Source organism: Callorhinus ursinus, unplaced genomic scaffold (assembly GCF_003265705.2).
Source record: "Callorhinus ursinus isolate GAN/ISIS: 27379988/994484 unplaced genomic scaffold, GSC_fseal_2.0 scaffold28, whole genome shotgun sequence".
NCBI lineage: Eukaryota > Metazoa > Chordata > Mammalia > Carnivora > Otariidae > Callorhinus > Callorhinus ursinus.
In genome coordinates, this window is record NW_027397090.1 from 20,433,785 (window position 1) to 20,447,394 (window position 13,610).

Below are 13,610 nucleotides of genomic sequence, written 5' to 3' on the forward strand. Positions count from 1 at the left end.
AGCCCATGGGACAGAGCCCATGGCCCAGCCCACAGCCCACGACCCTCAGCACTCAGCCCATTGCCCACAGTCTGTGGCCCATGGCACTCAGCCCACAGCCCACAGCCCATAGCGCTCAGTCCATAGCCCACGGCCCAAGGCACTCAGCCCACAGTACTTAGTCCACAGCCATGGCACTCAGCTCACAGCCCAGGGCTCACAGCCCAGGCACCCTCCCACCCAGTGGCCAGAAGACAGCATGGGGTGCAGCACAGTGGTAGCTGATGACTCCCACTTAGAAATGGCCAGTCCTCTGTCCCCACACTCTGCAGGGACAGAGAAGAGCGTGGAGAGGGAACACAAGGAGAAGTGAGGGAGAGGAAGGGAGCAGTTCTCGCCTCTGACAACTGCTCCCTCCCATCTGTTCTTTACGCGATGACCACATGTCAGCTCAGCCCCAGCTCAGCTCCTCTCAGTCACTCCACGGATGCCCAGCTTCCCTGAGGCCGCCTCCCGCTGACCTGACCCCGGCACCCGCTGCCCTCCAGCTCCTGGCACTGCCGCCCCCAGTGTCCTGCCACGCCCTCTTTGCCTGCCCCAAGCCTACCCCCCATCACCTCCTCCCAGCTGCACCGGCTCCCTCCCTCCAGGACCTGCTCTGGCTTCCGAGACACCCAGTGAGGTTGTGCCACTACCTTGGCACCACGTTCTGCTGGCCTGGGCTCTGGGAGGGGTAGGCAGCCCTCCCCCCAACGCCCCCCCTCCCCCGCCCCGTGCACAGCAGGGTCCTGGATATGGCTGGATGGGGAGAGCGCTCAAAGCCCGGGCCTGGGCTCCTCCAGAAGCTTCACTCACCTCCTCATCCCAGTGGACCCTCCCATGGGATCCTGCTGGGCCTCCTCGGGGGACCTCCTCAGCTACCAGCCCAGGCAGCTCCCAGTGGCCCTGGACCAGCAGGCGTCTCCCCTTAGGAGCCATTTCTGGCCCTCGTTGTTACCCATCACCCCAGGCTTTGGCCACAGGGGGCAGGACAGTCCACCCTGGCCTGCAGGGCCCCCAGCCAAACCACTGCATCGGGCCCTCCTGGGCTGACCCTCCCTCCCCTCCCTGGACCCCAGGAGACAGGACCAGGAGCCAGGCATGGGGTGATGGACCCACAGGCTGGCTTAGCCCTCCACCCCACCACAGACCCAGAAGGCCCAGGGAGCAGCCACAGGGTCTCACCCTGATGTCTGACCTCCAGGCCCCCGCCTGCTCCATGTGCCTGCAGGGTATGGACCCACCTGCAGGACTACTGTGACCCCAAAGTATCAGTCCACACAGGCCCTCCTGGGGGTTCTGCACCCTCTGCATCTCATGCCACTCCCTCCCCACCCCCAGCCCCAGCCCCACCTCCGGGTGCTTGAAGCACATTTAGTAAGACTGTTTAAATGAAAGGGGGCCGTGCGTCCCCACTCAGAAATGGGAGCTTCCCAAACCTGGGGCTGGAGGGTTGGGGGAGACTGAGTTGGCCCCAGGGAGCAGATACAGAGCGCCCCTGAAGGTCCTGGGGGCCCAGTGAAGCAAGCTTGGCCAGAAGCCGTCCTGTCAGGTCACTGCTGGGCTCCAGGCCAGGGACTCTGGCCCCCCACAGGCAGCCCTCCACAAATACCACCTCCCTGGGCCCTGTCCTAGACACACTGGACTTCAGTGTTCTGGTTTCTGCTGGAATCAAATAGGACTGCAGTTCAAAGCCAAAACAGTGGGAAAATCAGTCTGGCCAGACCCCTGCACAGTCAGGAGCTCCTGGCCCCTCTGCCCCACTCCTGTGATGCAGCCTGCCCCGTCCACACTGCACAGGCAAAGGGCTGTCCAGATCCGACCAGGAGCACACAGCGTATCACTGCTGCACCTGACCACTGACCTGCACAGGAGACAGCAGGAGCCCACGGCCGGCCCAGCACCCGCTACACCCAGCTCTTAGGTGCGGATGTGGCCCCATCAGCCCCGCCCTGAAGGTCTGGGCCTCCTCACCCAGCCTCAAGGCTGGGCAGTCACCAGGCTTCCTGCAAGGACAGGACACCCAGTGCGAGCGTCCCCTGCCCCGGAGCCGGCGTGGTCCCAGCTCAGCTTGGCTGCAGCCGACAGGGAGGCCCATGGAGCCCAGGGCAGCATGCGGCACAGGCCGCCGGTCTGTCCACACACGGCCGGCCAATCAAGAAGCAAAGTCTAACCAGAGCACATGGAAAATAATCTCTTAATCCTCCAATTATCATACCAAAATCCTCTCCTCCCACCCCCAGCAGTAAACACTCAGCAAACCATGCACAAGAAATTAACATATTTCCCTCCATTTTTTTCAGCTGTTTTTTCCCAACAGCGAAAACTTAAAACAGAGCAAATGGACCATCAAAAACTGACCTGCTCTCCAAATGGGAGACTGGGAAGAGGAAGTGCCTGCAGCGGACAGAGGGGGTGGGCCTGGTGGGCACGTGTGCACACGTGCATGGGGCCCCCATGCATGTCTGCAGAGCTGTGAGCAGCGCACCCACTCACAGGCCGCCCTCCTCCCCGGGGCTGAGCCCAGGCCGCAGTGCTCGTGTCTCCGCACCTCTCCCGCGACCCTGCCTCCCCGGGGTCTGAACACAAATGGCTATAGCTGAGGTGCGGGCTAGGCAGAGTTCCTCCAGAAGAAAGGCACCCCCAAGGCGGTGCGGGGCCAGGGCCACAGCAGCGCCCTCCTGGAAAGGGGGTCACAGTCAGACAGCTCCCAGCAAAGGGGCCTCAGGCCAGGTCCTGCCCAGCACATCTGTGCAGTGAGGGGCCCACTCTGCACATCGACAGAACCCACTGAGTGCCGAGCGGGAGCGCACACCCAGAGGGCTGCCCACGGGCCAGCCACGCACCACGCCCCTGGGGAGAACGCGCCTCCGGCCATCTGTGAACACAACACAGCTCACAGAACAGACGTTCCCGAGAGAAGGCACAGCCATTGGTCAGCAGGAGCCCTTCCCAAGCACGGCCGAATCCACCTCCTCGGCCCCTGTGTGTCTGACACCAGCCAGGTGTGCAGCCTCCTCGCGGGCCCGCACAGCCCTGGGACCTCGATTCTGCAAACACGGCCTCGGAGGCAGACAGAGGGGACCGAGCACCGCGCAGGCCGCATGAGCCTCGCCTTCCTCAGGCAGGTCACCCCTGCCTGGGCCGCCTCCCAGCAGCGTGGCCTTGAGCAAGTGGCCCTGCCACGGGAGTCTGCTCCGTCCTGAGGACTAGCAGGGCACCAGCCCCCACGGCGGCGGAGGTCCCCCCACTGGGGAGGCTGTGACCCCCTGGTTATCTGTCTGTGGTACTTATGAAAATCCCACTTAAAAAAAAAAATGACCACAATGCTTAAAAACAAAGTTAAACTGGATGGAGAAAGACTTCAACCGGGACCATCACCAGAGAACCGAGCCGAGGCCCTTCACCCAATAAAGCGTGGAGGGCTCAGTCCGTTCCGCTCACATCGGAGGCCGGGCCGGGCAGGCCTGGGCAGAAGCAATCTTGCCACCCGGGCCTCCATGGCTGCAGTGAGTGGGCTCCCCGGACGCACGTGGGGACTCAGGGACAGTCTGGCTTGGTCCCCGTTCGCCCCCGGTTGGGTGTGGTCACCTGGGAACCTGGCAGATCCAGCCCTTCCTCGAGGCTCTTCTGTCCCCAAGCTCTGAAGCGACCGTCTCCCTCCCTTGGGGTGAGGTCTCTGCAGCCCTGGGTCCCAAAGACACCAAGTGCCCTTGACCAGGAGGCTGGGCATGTGCCATGGAAAATTTCCTGCGTCACCTTCACAGCATTTGGGGCATGTCTAGAGAGACACAGCTGGACGACACAGCCCGGAACCCAGCCCGGCTCCTCCGCAGGCCCCCAGAGGGGGCAGCCCCTCAGACGCTGTCACACGGCCCCACACCCACGGCCGCCCAGCCTCCCCCACGCCTGCCGTCTGGCTGTCCAGGAGCTCTGCACACCCTGGGGGCCGGTGGGACTAGCTCCCACTCAGCTCCCTGGCCAGCCGGCACCCCTCTGCTGAGTGGGTCCTGCTCTGGGTGCCTGACTCTGGACGGGGCCGGGCCCCCACGTACCTGCTAGGGTTGTACTCAAGCGCGCCGACCTCCTCGCTGGCTTGCAGCAGGTCCAGGATGCCCGCGGCAGAGCCCACGCCCTCCTTCTTCCCTTTGGCGTTGCGGGCGGGCTTGGTGTCTGTATCGATGTGCAGCGAGCCCTCGTCCGAGGAGTCGTCACTCTGCTGCGGGGACAAAGCCACAGGTCAGAAGGAGTTTGGGGGAGAGCTACTGTTTCCCTCTGGCCAGAAAAAGCCGTTCCTCACAGTTTATGAAGAGCCAGCCTTTGTAATGAGCACTGCGGGCGGGGCTGGGCCCCGGGGCTTTCCGCCAGGACTGCGGGCCTGCCCCAGAGGACGGAGCTGTCGCCACGCCCGGCCCTGTTTGCCCGGAAGCCCCAGTCCTGACCACAGATACGAGAGGAGCCAAGTGGCTGGGCAGAGAGCCGGTGGGAGCTCACGCCCACGCTCGGGGAGCCCCGTCAGCCCCCGGCTGGTGGCTCCTGGGTGGGAGGTGGCCCGACTTCAGCCTCCACAGCACAGTGCCAGGCCTGGCCCCGCGTCCCCCCATATTCATTATCTTCATGGCGGGTAGCCACTCAGAGACCCGCAGACCTCCGCGTGCCCTGTCTTCATCCCTCCTCCGCGGGGCCCACGGCCAGGACCCAGGCCACCTTCCCCATGAAAACACCCGAGACAAGGTAGAGACGACCCCTTTTGCAGCCCGCACGCAAGGCCGTCAGCCAGGTCCCGCTGCGTGGCAGGACCGCCCAAGACAAGGACGGACACCGGGCCCGGCCTCCTGGGCCCGGCACAGATGCGCTCACCTTATAGAGTGCCGAGTCCAGCTTTGGCTTCGTAGCGGGCGAGGCCAGAGGCTCCTTCCCGTCCAGCAAGACTGAAAGCACAGCAGACGTGCGTCTGGCAGAGGTCTTGGGAGGGCGGCCCACTCCCCACCCTCACGCCCTCACTCACAAGACAAATCTCTCTTGGGGGTGCTCCTCTTCCTCCTGATGGGAAACTCGTCAATCCTGAGCTCCCCGTCGTCCGACACATACTCGTACTCATCCCGCACCGGCTGGGGCTTGTCCTCCTTGAAGCTCTGCACGGCCCCAAACACGCCTGGGCTGGGCTGTGGCTTGAGGGCCTTGGAGCTGGGGTGGCAGGAGCGGGGCGTTCAGTGCCCCCCTGCACCCCCTCCGGGGCCTCAGAGGACCAGCAGCTGGCCACGCGCACCCCCGTCCCGTCCCCGTCCCCCAGGCTCTTCCCGGACGCCGTGGCCCCAGCGAGGACGGCACAGGGCCCACGGGGTGGGTGCCCGGCCCCTCCTCGGGCTGTTTGAGGGCGTGCCCCTCACCGCCCCCCACCTTGGGGTTCAGCACCAGCTCGGTTTCAGACGGAGCCAGCACCAATGGACCGGGTTCCCTGCGGAGCTATTTCGGAAAAATAAATTCCGCTATCCTTCAGCTGGGCCTCCCCTCAGGGCGAGGCAGGGTTCTGGCCGTGCCCAGCAATGGGGACAGCAGGCGGGGGCAGGGCCGTCATCAGCTTGCACCGGGACGGCTCCCACTCCCGGTGGCGGGCAGCCCTGTGGGATGTGGGCGAAGCAGGGGCACACACATCTGTGACACGGTTGGAGACCTGTCCGCGGCCACCTCCTCTGTCTCCAAAGCCCCCGGGGCCCAGCACCTGAGCTTTGGACCCTCACCGGCATGTCCAGGGCCATGAGGTCAGGCACCGGGCCCTCGGACCAGACCCACCCCACCTGCTCACCGAGCAGCCTCGGCCCAACGCCAAGAGTTCTCAAGAATAAGGCCCCATCATCCCAGGCTCTGCAGGGCCCCAGACGTTGCCCGGCCCCATTTCCCCACCACCTGCAACAAGGGAACTGAAGCCCACGGCAGAATGCTAGCCCCCTTCCCACTGGGATGCGCTGCTTCCTACCGAGGGGCACCTACCCCGACTTCAGATTGAGCAAGCAACTGCAATGAGAGACCACACTAGTTGGGGCGTGTCAGCGGGCCAAGTGTGGCCGGCCTGCCAAGCTGGTCGGCGGACACACACCTGTCCCACGGTCTGGAACCCAGACATGCCCACTTCCACACAAACACCCTCTCAGGCTGGGTGCTCCACCTCTCAGCACAGTGTCACCTCCTCCAGGAAGCCCTCCTGATTTCTCAGGCCCCAGAAGCCCCACAAATCTTTCCTCCAGAGCCCCCATTTCAGCCATAATTTTAGGTACATTTGAGAATACCGGGTTCACACTGGCCTCTGGGCCCCAAGGCCAGGGCCCTGACCCACCCTACCTCTCTTCTCCCAGCCCAGGACAGCAACTGGGCTCCAGCCACCGAGTCACGCTCTGGCCCTCTGCCCCCTCTCCAGCTGTCAGAGCCACCAGCCTGGGAGGTAGGGAAGGGCTCTGCCAGCCCAGGAGGGGGCCTCACCTGGGGAGCCCCCCACAAAGGCGTGTGTGTGCTGTGTGCATGCTGTGTGCGAGCATGTGTGATGGGGGAGGGCACGTGCGCATGAGCCTGCACATACCCCAGCAGTCTCTTGTTGAAGGAAAACGAGAACTTGGGGTCCTTGCTCCCTGAGAGAGGACACTTCTCCAACTTCTGCTCTTCCTCCATCTTCAGCAGAGAGTCAGGTTTGCTGTTCTGAAAAGCAAACCCAGTACCCTCCTTGAGCCCCACACAGGCAACCAGTGGGCCGAGTGGTTGCAACAGGCCAGCCTCCTCCCTCTGACCACATCATCCAGGAACCCCCCTTCTCTGTAGCCTGGGGCCTGCAAGACACTGTCCAGCTCCAGGGAGTGTGAGTTCAAGCAGGGCCGTCCATCGACTCGGACAGTGGCACACCCAGCCCCTTCAACCCGTGCCTATGGAAGGCAGCCCCACGGAGGCCACACTTACACCTATACCTTCACCGCCCGCCCTGGGGACAGGTGGACACACACCTCCTCCCACACCACCAGGCCCACGCACATCCCCGCACACCTCACCTTGTACTTCCACTTGGCTTCTGACTTGCTCTTAGTTTGCTCTCGGATTTCTAGCCTCTCCACGTCATTCTGCGAGCTGATCGCCTCCTTGTTGGGCACACTCAGGACACTCTTTGTGGCCTAAGAAACAGCAGTCATGACCCAGCAGTGGATGTTGGAGGGTGTGGAGGATCCGTGAGGCTATAGGGCAAACCAAGAGCCACACAGCACACAGCCCCTGCCTCCCCGCTGGCTCACATGCAACAGCCCACCCACTCACCCACCTACCATCCCACCCACCACCACCCACCCATTCATGCACCCACCACCCACCCATTCATGCGCCCACCCACCATCCATCCACCCACCCATCCATCCACCCACCACCCACCCACCATCCATCCATCCACCCACCACCCACCCACCATCCATCCATCCACCCACTACCCACCCATCCATCCACCCACCACCCACCCACCATCCATCCATCCATCCATCCATCCACCCACCCACCACCCATCCATCCACCCACCATCCATCCATCCATCCACCCACCACCCACCCATCCATCCATCCACCCACCACCCACCCATCCATCCACCCACCACCCACCCATCCATCCACCCACCACCCATCCATCCATCCATCCACCCACCACCCATCCATCCACCCACCATCCATCCATCCATCCATCCACCACCCACCCACCATCCATCCATCCATCCACCCACCATCCATCCATCCATCCATCCACCCACCACCCATCCATCCATCCATCCATCCACCCATCCATCCACCCACATGCCCATCCATCCATCCATCCATCCATCCATCCACCCACCATCCATCCATCTATCCACCCACCACCCACCCATCCATCCATCCATCCATCCACCCATCCATCCATCCATCCACCACCCACCCACCATCCATCCATCCATCCACCCACCATCCATCCATCCATCCACCACCCACCCACCATCCATCCATCCATCCACCCACCATCCATCCATCCATCCACCCACCACCCACCCAACCATCCATCCATCCATCCACCCATCCATCCATCCATCCATCCACCACCCACCCACCATCCATCCATCCATCCACCCACCATCCATCCATCCATCCACCCACCACCCACCCATCCATCCATCCATCCATCCAACCTACCATCCATCCATCCATCCATCCATCCAACCTACCATCCACCATTCATGCACCCTCCCCACTTCCTCCCTCTCTCCCCCCTTCCTGCCATCCATCCATCTGTTCATCTGTTCATTCAACCCACCCTCTTTGCCTTAAGGAAGGGAAAACCGAGGTGTCCCACTGCAGCCCTGTAATATGCTGTCACTGACCACCCCCCACCCTGAGAAGTGGGTAATAACCTCCCACTCAATGGGGCTTGGTCTCAGACTCATGGTCCCTGAAACCCACACCTAAGGGCCTCTGGTCACACTGGTAGGTCCCCAGGGACAGGTCTGCCTCTCTGTCTGTAGGGGCTCAGGCCCCTCACGTAACTGCCCACATCATAAGTCTCCCTTTTGCCTCCATACTGCCCTCCACTGGGCACCTGACCCACCTTCAGATTTCAGCCAATGCCTGGGCCCAGGAGGAGCCAACCACCTCATCCCCCGAAGTGACCCTGTGTGGTGACCCCCATCCCAGCACAGACACCACTGCCTTCCCCGTGAGGCTCCCTCCCCACTGCACCAAGCTCACCGGGGCAGAGCCCACCTACCCTGAGCCTCATAAGGACACAGCAGCCCCAGCTCCACCCCACAGGCCAGCCCCTGAGGTGTCTGCAGACCCTCTGCCCACAGACAGGAGGGTGAGGTTACCCACCTTGCCTTTCTTGGGAGGCTCGATCTTGGTCAGCGCCTCCTTGGTGTGGGCCTCCAGAAGGTCCAGGTTGGGGATGGTGGGCGAGGCTGCCCCCCTGCACTTCTTCCCTTTCTTCTTGCCCCCATCCTTGAGCTTCAGTGGTTTGGGGGGCTTTGGGGGTTTGGGGGGCTTGGGGGGCTTGGGAACTTTGGATGGCTTGGGCATCTTCACGGTTTTGGGAGTCTTTTTTTTGGATACTTTCTCCAGGAAGGACCGAGGAGGGCTGGCCTCAATAGGGGATGGGGGCTCCTCTTTCTCCTGGTCCCCAAAACAGACTTCATCTGAGGAGATGGCCGGGGTCACTTCGGGTCGGGCGGCCTTGGAGGCATTCTAGGGAAAGGAGAAGGAGAGGTGGCCAACTGCCTCCTGCCAGGAGGGCCTCAGCCCAGGCTGTGGGAGACACTCCAGCAGAAAGGACCTCTGCCTACACCGTCATACAACACATCCGTCTATACCACCCATGGGACATGCTGACATCTATCCCACAGCATTGTGTGACATGCTCACATCTTTCTACACCACTGTGTGACATACTCACATCCTATAGCATCGTGTGACATGCTCACATCTGTCTACACCGTCGTGTGACACACATCTGTTTACACCATCATATAACACATCCGTCTACACCACCCATGGGACATGCTGACATCCACAGCATCATGGGACATGCTCACATCTGTCTATACCATTCTGTGACACACAGTTGTCCTACAGCAACCATGCAACATGCTCACATCCATCTACACCACTGTGTGACACATTCATCCACAGTACCCATGTGACAAGGTGCCATTCGTCTACACCATCAGCCACTTGACCCCTCTATCTCCTTGGTGGGGACTGCCATCCTACCCCATGGCACGGAGAGGCTGGGGCAGTCCAAGTTCACACAAGCAGGGTCTCCAACGGCTGGAATTTTCCGCCCTCCAGACCCCTCCCCACCCACTCGGGGAGCTCCGGCCAGGAGGCCACAGGTGCCGCGGAGTCCCCATCATGCCAATGACCCTGCCTCAGAGGGCTGGGGGCAGGAGCCATCTCAGACACGGCTGACCCTGGTCAACAGCCGTGGGGAGGGCCAGGGCCAGGCAGGCAGAGGGTTCCCCGGCCAGGGCTGGTGGCCCCCCGGGTCAGTCCTACCTCGCTGAGGCGGATCTCTTTGGCGAGGTCTTTGATGAGCTGGGAAGGTTTGAAGTGCTCTGGGAGCTCGTCCTCATGCTCTGCCAAAGCCTGAAGGGCAGCACACGCAGGGCTGGCGGTCAGCTGCCCAGGCCGGGCGCCGACCTCCACCTGTCCAGGCCACACTGCCCCACCCCCTTCCCACCCAGAGGGTCCCCGAGGCAGGCCTGACTGCCGAGGATCCTGCTTCACCCACACTGTCCCTCCAAGTCATCTCCTGCCTACCAGCCCAGGACCCCAGCAGCCCGGACAGGCACGGGGCAAGGGCTGACACAGGCAAGGACTGGCTCCCCGAACAAGTCAGCCCCCAGCCAGACTCATAAGACGGCTCTGCCACCACCCATCTCCACAGGGTCCCAGAGAGGACGAGGTGTCCGAGGCCACCACCAGCTGGGCAGCGGATGCAGGCCATCCCTCCTTCCTAGGCACCAGGCCGCTATCCCTGGACACGTGGCTGAGGTGAGGTGGGAGGGGTACTAGACACGGTTCCAGGCCGTGAGGCCGGAGATGTGGCTGTAGGACAGCCCTGGGAGGTTACCAGACAGTGCTGCTGGGGAGGCATGGGGGGCACTGGGCATACTGTCGGGGGTACCTTGGGGGGTAAAATGCCATATGCTGCTACAGGGGGCACAATGGGGGGACACACTGGAAAGGGAGGCCCACATCAGAGAGTGAAGCCCACTTCGGAGCTGATGCCTAGGCTGTGGCCAGGGAGGCCAAGAGGCTCTTCCCATCTCCCATCCTGAGTCCAACCCTGCCCCTGCCCCTCAGGTGCACTCAGCGCCATCTCCACCACCCACCCTCCTCCTACAGACTCTCCAGGCCCCCGGCCCCCAGCCCTCAGGCCAGAAACTGCTTCCAGCATCCCCACCTTGCTACAGGTGGGCAAGGGGCACCCAGCAAAGGAAGGACCAGCACTGGGGAGGGCTCCCCACCAGCCACGCTCCCCTCTGCTCAGGCACAACCTGGCCCACTTCCCTACCTGCTTCTTCGTCCATGATCTAAAAGCACCATTGAGAATTTTAGCTCCTTGGACTAAATGGGGAGGCAGCTGCTTCCCAGACTTGTGAGAACCTGGCGGGAGGTAGAGGGGTTGGGTCAGGAGAGTGTGTGCCGCCTGCAGGCGACCTCACACGGTGGGCAGGGGCGGGGTCAGGGCTGGACCTCCACCCACTGCCACCTGCCCAACTGCCAACGGTCCGTCTTGGAACCTCGGGGGACCTGTCCAAGATGCCCTGTGAGGGGCAGGACCGGCCCTCCCACCATCCACCCACAGGGCCTGTCCCCTCCGCCTGTCCCCCGGCCCACCTTAGTGAGGGGCCGCAGGTGTACCCACACCTCATGTGGCCTCTGCCCAGCAGTGGTAGCTGGGACTCCCACTGTGGCCACGGGGACAAGCACCGCCTCTTGAGACGCCCTTGGGGGCTGGGCGAGCCCTGCAGAGAAGGGACCAAGTGCCCCCCTTCTGGCCGGGGAGCTCACTGCAGAGGCAGAGCCGCCGGACCTCTGAGCCACCAGGGGACTGGCTGCTACTCTGGGCCGCTGACAGAGGAGCAGACCCAGCTGGTCAGCGGTCATCCCATCAGGCCATCCCCAGGGTCTGGCTCTGCCCACACTGCCCCATCCCACCTCCCTGCCACGAGCCCCCAGGGCAGCCCCCATGGGCTCACTCCTAGGCACACCCTCTGCCAGGGTGAAACTCGGGGATCTGAATTTGGGGATGGACAAATTTCACTGAAACCTGACCAGGCAAGATCGAGATCTCTCTCTTTAGCTTTCCCATCTCAAACAAGAGTCAATGTACAAAGGGCTCCGGATGAGGTGGCTTCAGCCTGCGGGGGGAATGCAGCCCGGCCGATGGGAGCTGGGCACTGACCATGAAAGCCAGGGGTGGAGGGCAGGGATGCCGCAGGGGTCCCTCAGCTGCAAGCCCAGAGCCAGGCAGACCCCCAGGCCTCTCGACATCCGGAATGAGCCCCATCAGCAGTCACATGAGGCTATGCATGCCAGGCCCGGGAACACACATCCCAGCGTTCTTTCCAAAACATCAACAGCCCCACAGGATGCCATCCAGCCTCACGCTGCCCCGCAGAGCTCAGCCCGCCCCAGGGTCTGGCCGCCCGGCTGCATGAAAGCATAGCTATTACCCACACCCACATCCCCGAGCCCCACATGCAAACCAGACACCTGGAGCCACCATCAGAGACGCCAACCTGCACACCCGTACCTTTGAACGCCTCCAGCAGGTGCTTCCCCATGTACCAGCAGGCTGTTTCAAAGTTGGGAAACTGAGTCAGGCTGCCCAGTTTCAACCTCCTTTCCACTTCATATGCTCTGGAAACCATAGCAAACAATTGTCCAGGGCACTCAGCACCGAGCAAGTGACACTAAGGGTGAGCCCATGTCACAGCCAGGACAAGGCCACACCAAGGCTTTGCCACTCTGCCCCCCGACCCTGCATGGTTGGGTGGAACAGGGGACCACATCGGAATGACTGCCCTGCGGCCAGTGCCCAGGAAGAGGCCTTTCAACTCACCCCACACCCTCCAAGGGCCACAGAGGCTGTCCAGGAACCAGGTCACCCAGGGGCCCTGGCAGGACTACAGACGAGGCTAATGGCATGCCCAGAACTCAGGGGGGGTGCCACCACACTGGCCTGGCAGCAGGGACCCTGGCTGGGTGGGACCGGGGCAGGTGTGGCCCTACCTCATCTGCATCTCCACGCTCAGGCTGTGGAGGAAATGTCCCGCGAAGGCCAGGCAGTCCACCGGTGTGAGCGTAGCGTAAATCCAGCCTGGCGAGGCAGGGACGTGGCTAGCCCTTCAGCGCGCTCTCAGGCTGGGCTCGCAGCCGCTGCCTGGCCTGACCCCAGCCGCATGAGCTCAGCATCTTCCAGCCTGCCCTGGTGCCCCCGTCCACCCTGGCTGGCTGCCCGCACACACCCTTCCCGCCACGTGATGGGTGGCCGGGCCCTCCCGGTAGGAGAGCCTGTGTCCACGCTGGCATTCCTGCCTGGCACCAACCCAGGAACTGAAGAAACCGGCCCCGCCTGCCCCAGGTCGGGCTGCCCAGCACGCCCAACCCCCACACAGAGGGTGAGGGGCCGAGGCCGAGCTGCCACAACCCAGGAGAGTGCGCGCACCCCTAGATCGTCCTCAGACACGAGCCTCGGCCGGGAGCCCACTCCCCGGATGCTGTAGTCACGGCAGAGCAGGAGGCCCCCGGGGCAAGAGCAAAGGTGGGGAGCCTGGCAGTTACGATGGGGCACAGGACGGGGTGCTCACCCGAGGGGATGAAGAGCGTCTGGCCCTGCTTGAGGGTGCACTTGTAACATCTATCCACCTGGTCAGCAAAGAACATCTCGCTGTGGTTCGCGGCCGACTGCCAGCGCTCATAGAGGGAGATATTGGCTGAGGCCGGCTTGATGAGATAGAAGATCTTCTCCCCCTGCCAACGAGAGGCCATAACCCGGCACGCTGGGGGGGACCGAGCCCACCATGACCCGGCACGCTG

At 62.8% G+C, this 13,610-nt stretch overlaps 1 protein-coding gene across 1 annotated transcript in view; it reads right to left on the reverse strand.

The window, feature by feature from the left end:
- The window catches only part of PHF2 (PHD finger protein 2), a gene marked incomplete at its 5' end in the record, with an annotated part of 72,098 nt that overhangs the window by 5,513 nt on the left and 52,975 nt on the right, over positions 1 to 13,610 (reverse strand). Inside the window, 11 exons of the mRNA XM_073878267.1 lie at positions 4,074 to 4,237; positions 4,879 to 4,949; positions 5,027 to 5,205; positions 6,593 to 6,708; positions 7,053 to 7,172; positions 8,880 to 9,248; positions 10,059 to 10,148; positions 11,080 to 11,171; positions 12,325 to 12,431; positions 12,804 to 12,891; positions 13,382 to 13,544. Coding sequence (XP_073734368.1) covers positions 4,074 to 4,237; positions 4,879 to 4,949; positions 5,027 to 5,205; positions 6,593 to 6,708; positions 7,053 to 7,172; positions 8,880 to 9,248; positions 10,059 to 10,148; positions 11,080 to 11,171; positions 12,325 to 12,431; positions 12,804 to 12,891; positions 13,382 to 13,544 — 1,559 coding nt within the window. The remainder of the gene's footprint in view (positions 1 to 4,073; positions 4,238 to 4,878; positions 4,950 to 5,026; positions 5,206 to 6,592; positions 6,709 to 7,052; positions 7,173 to 8,879; positions 9,249 to 10,058; positions 10,149 to 11,079; positions 11,172 to 12,324; positions 12,432 to 12,803; positions 12,892 to 13,381; positions 13,545 to 13,610) is intronic.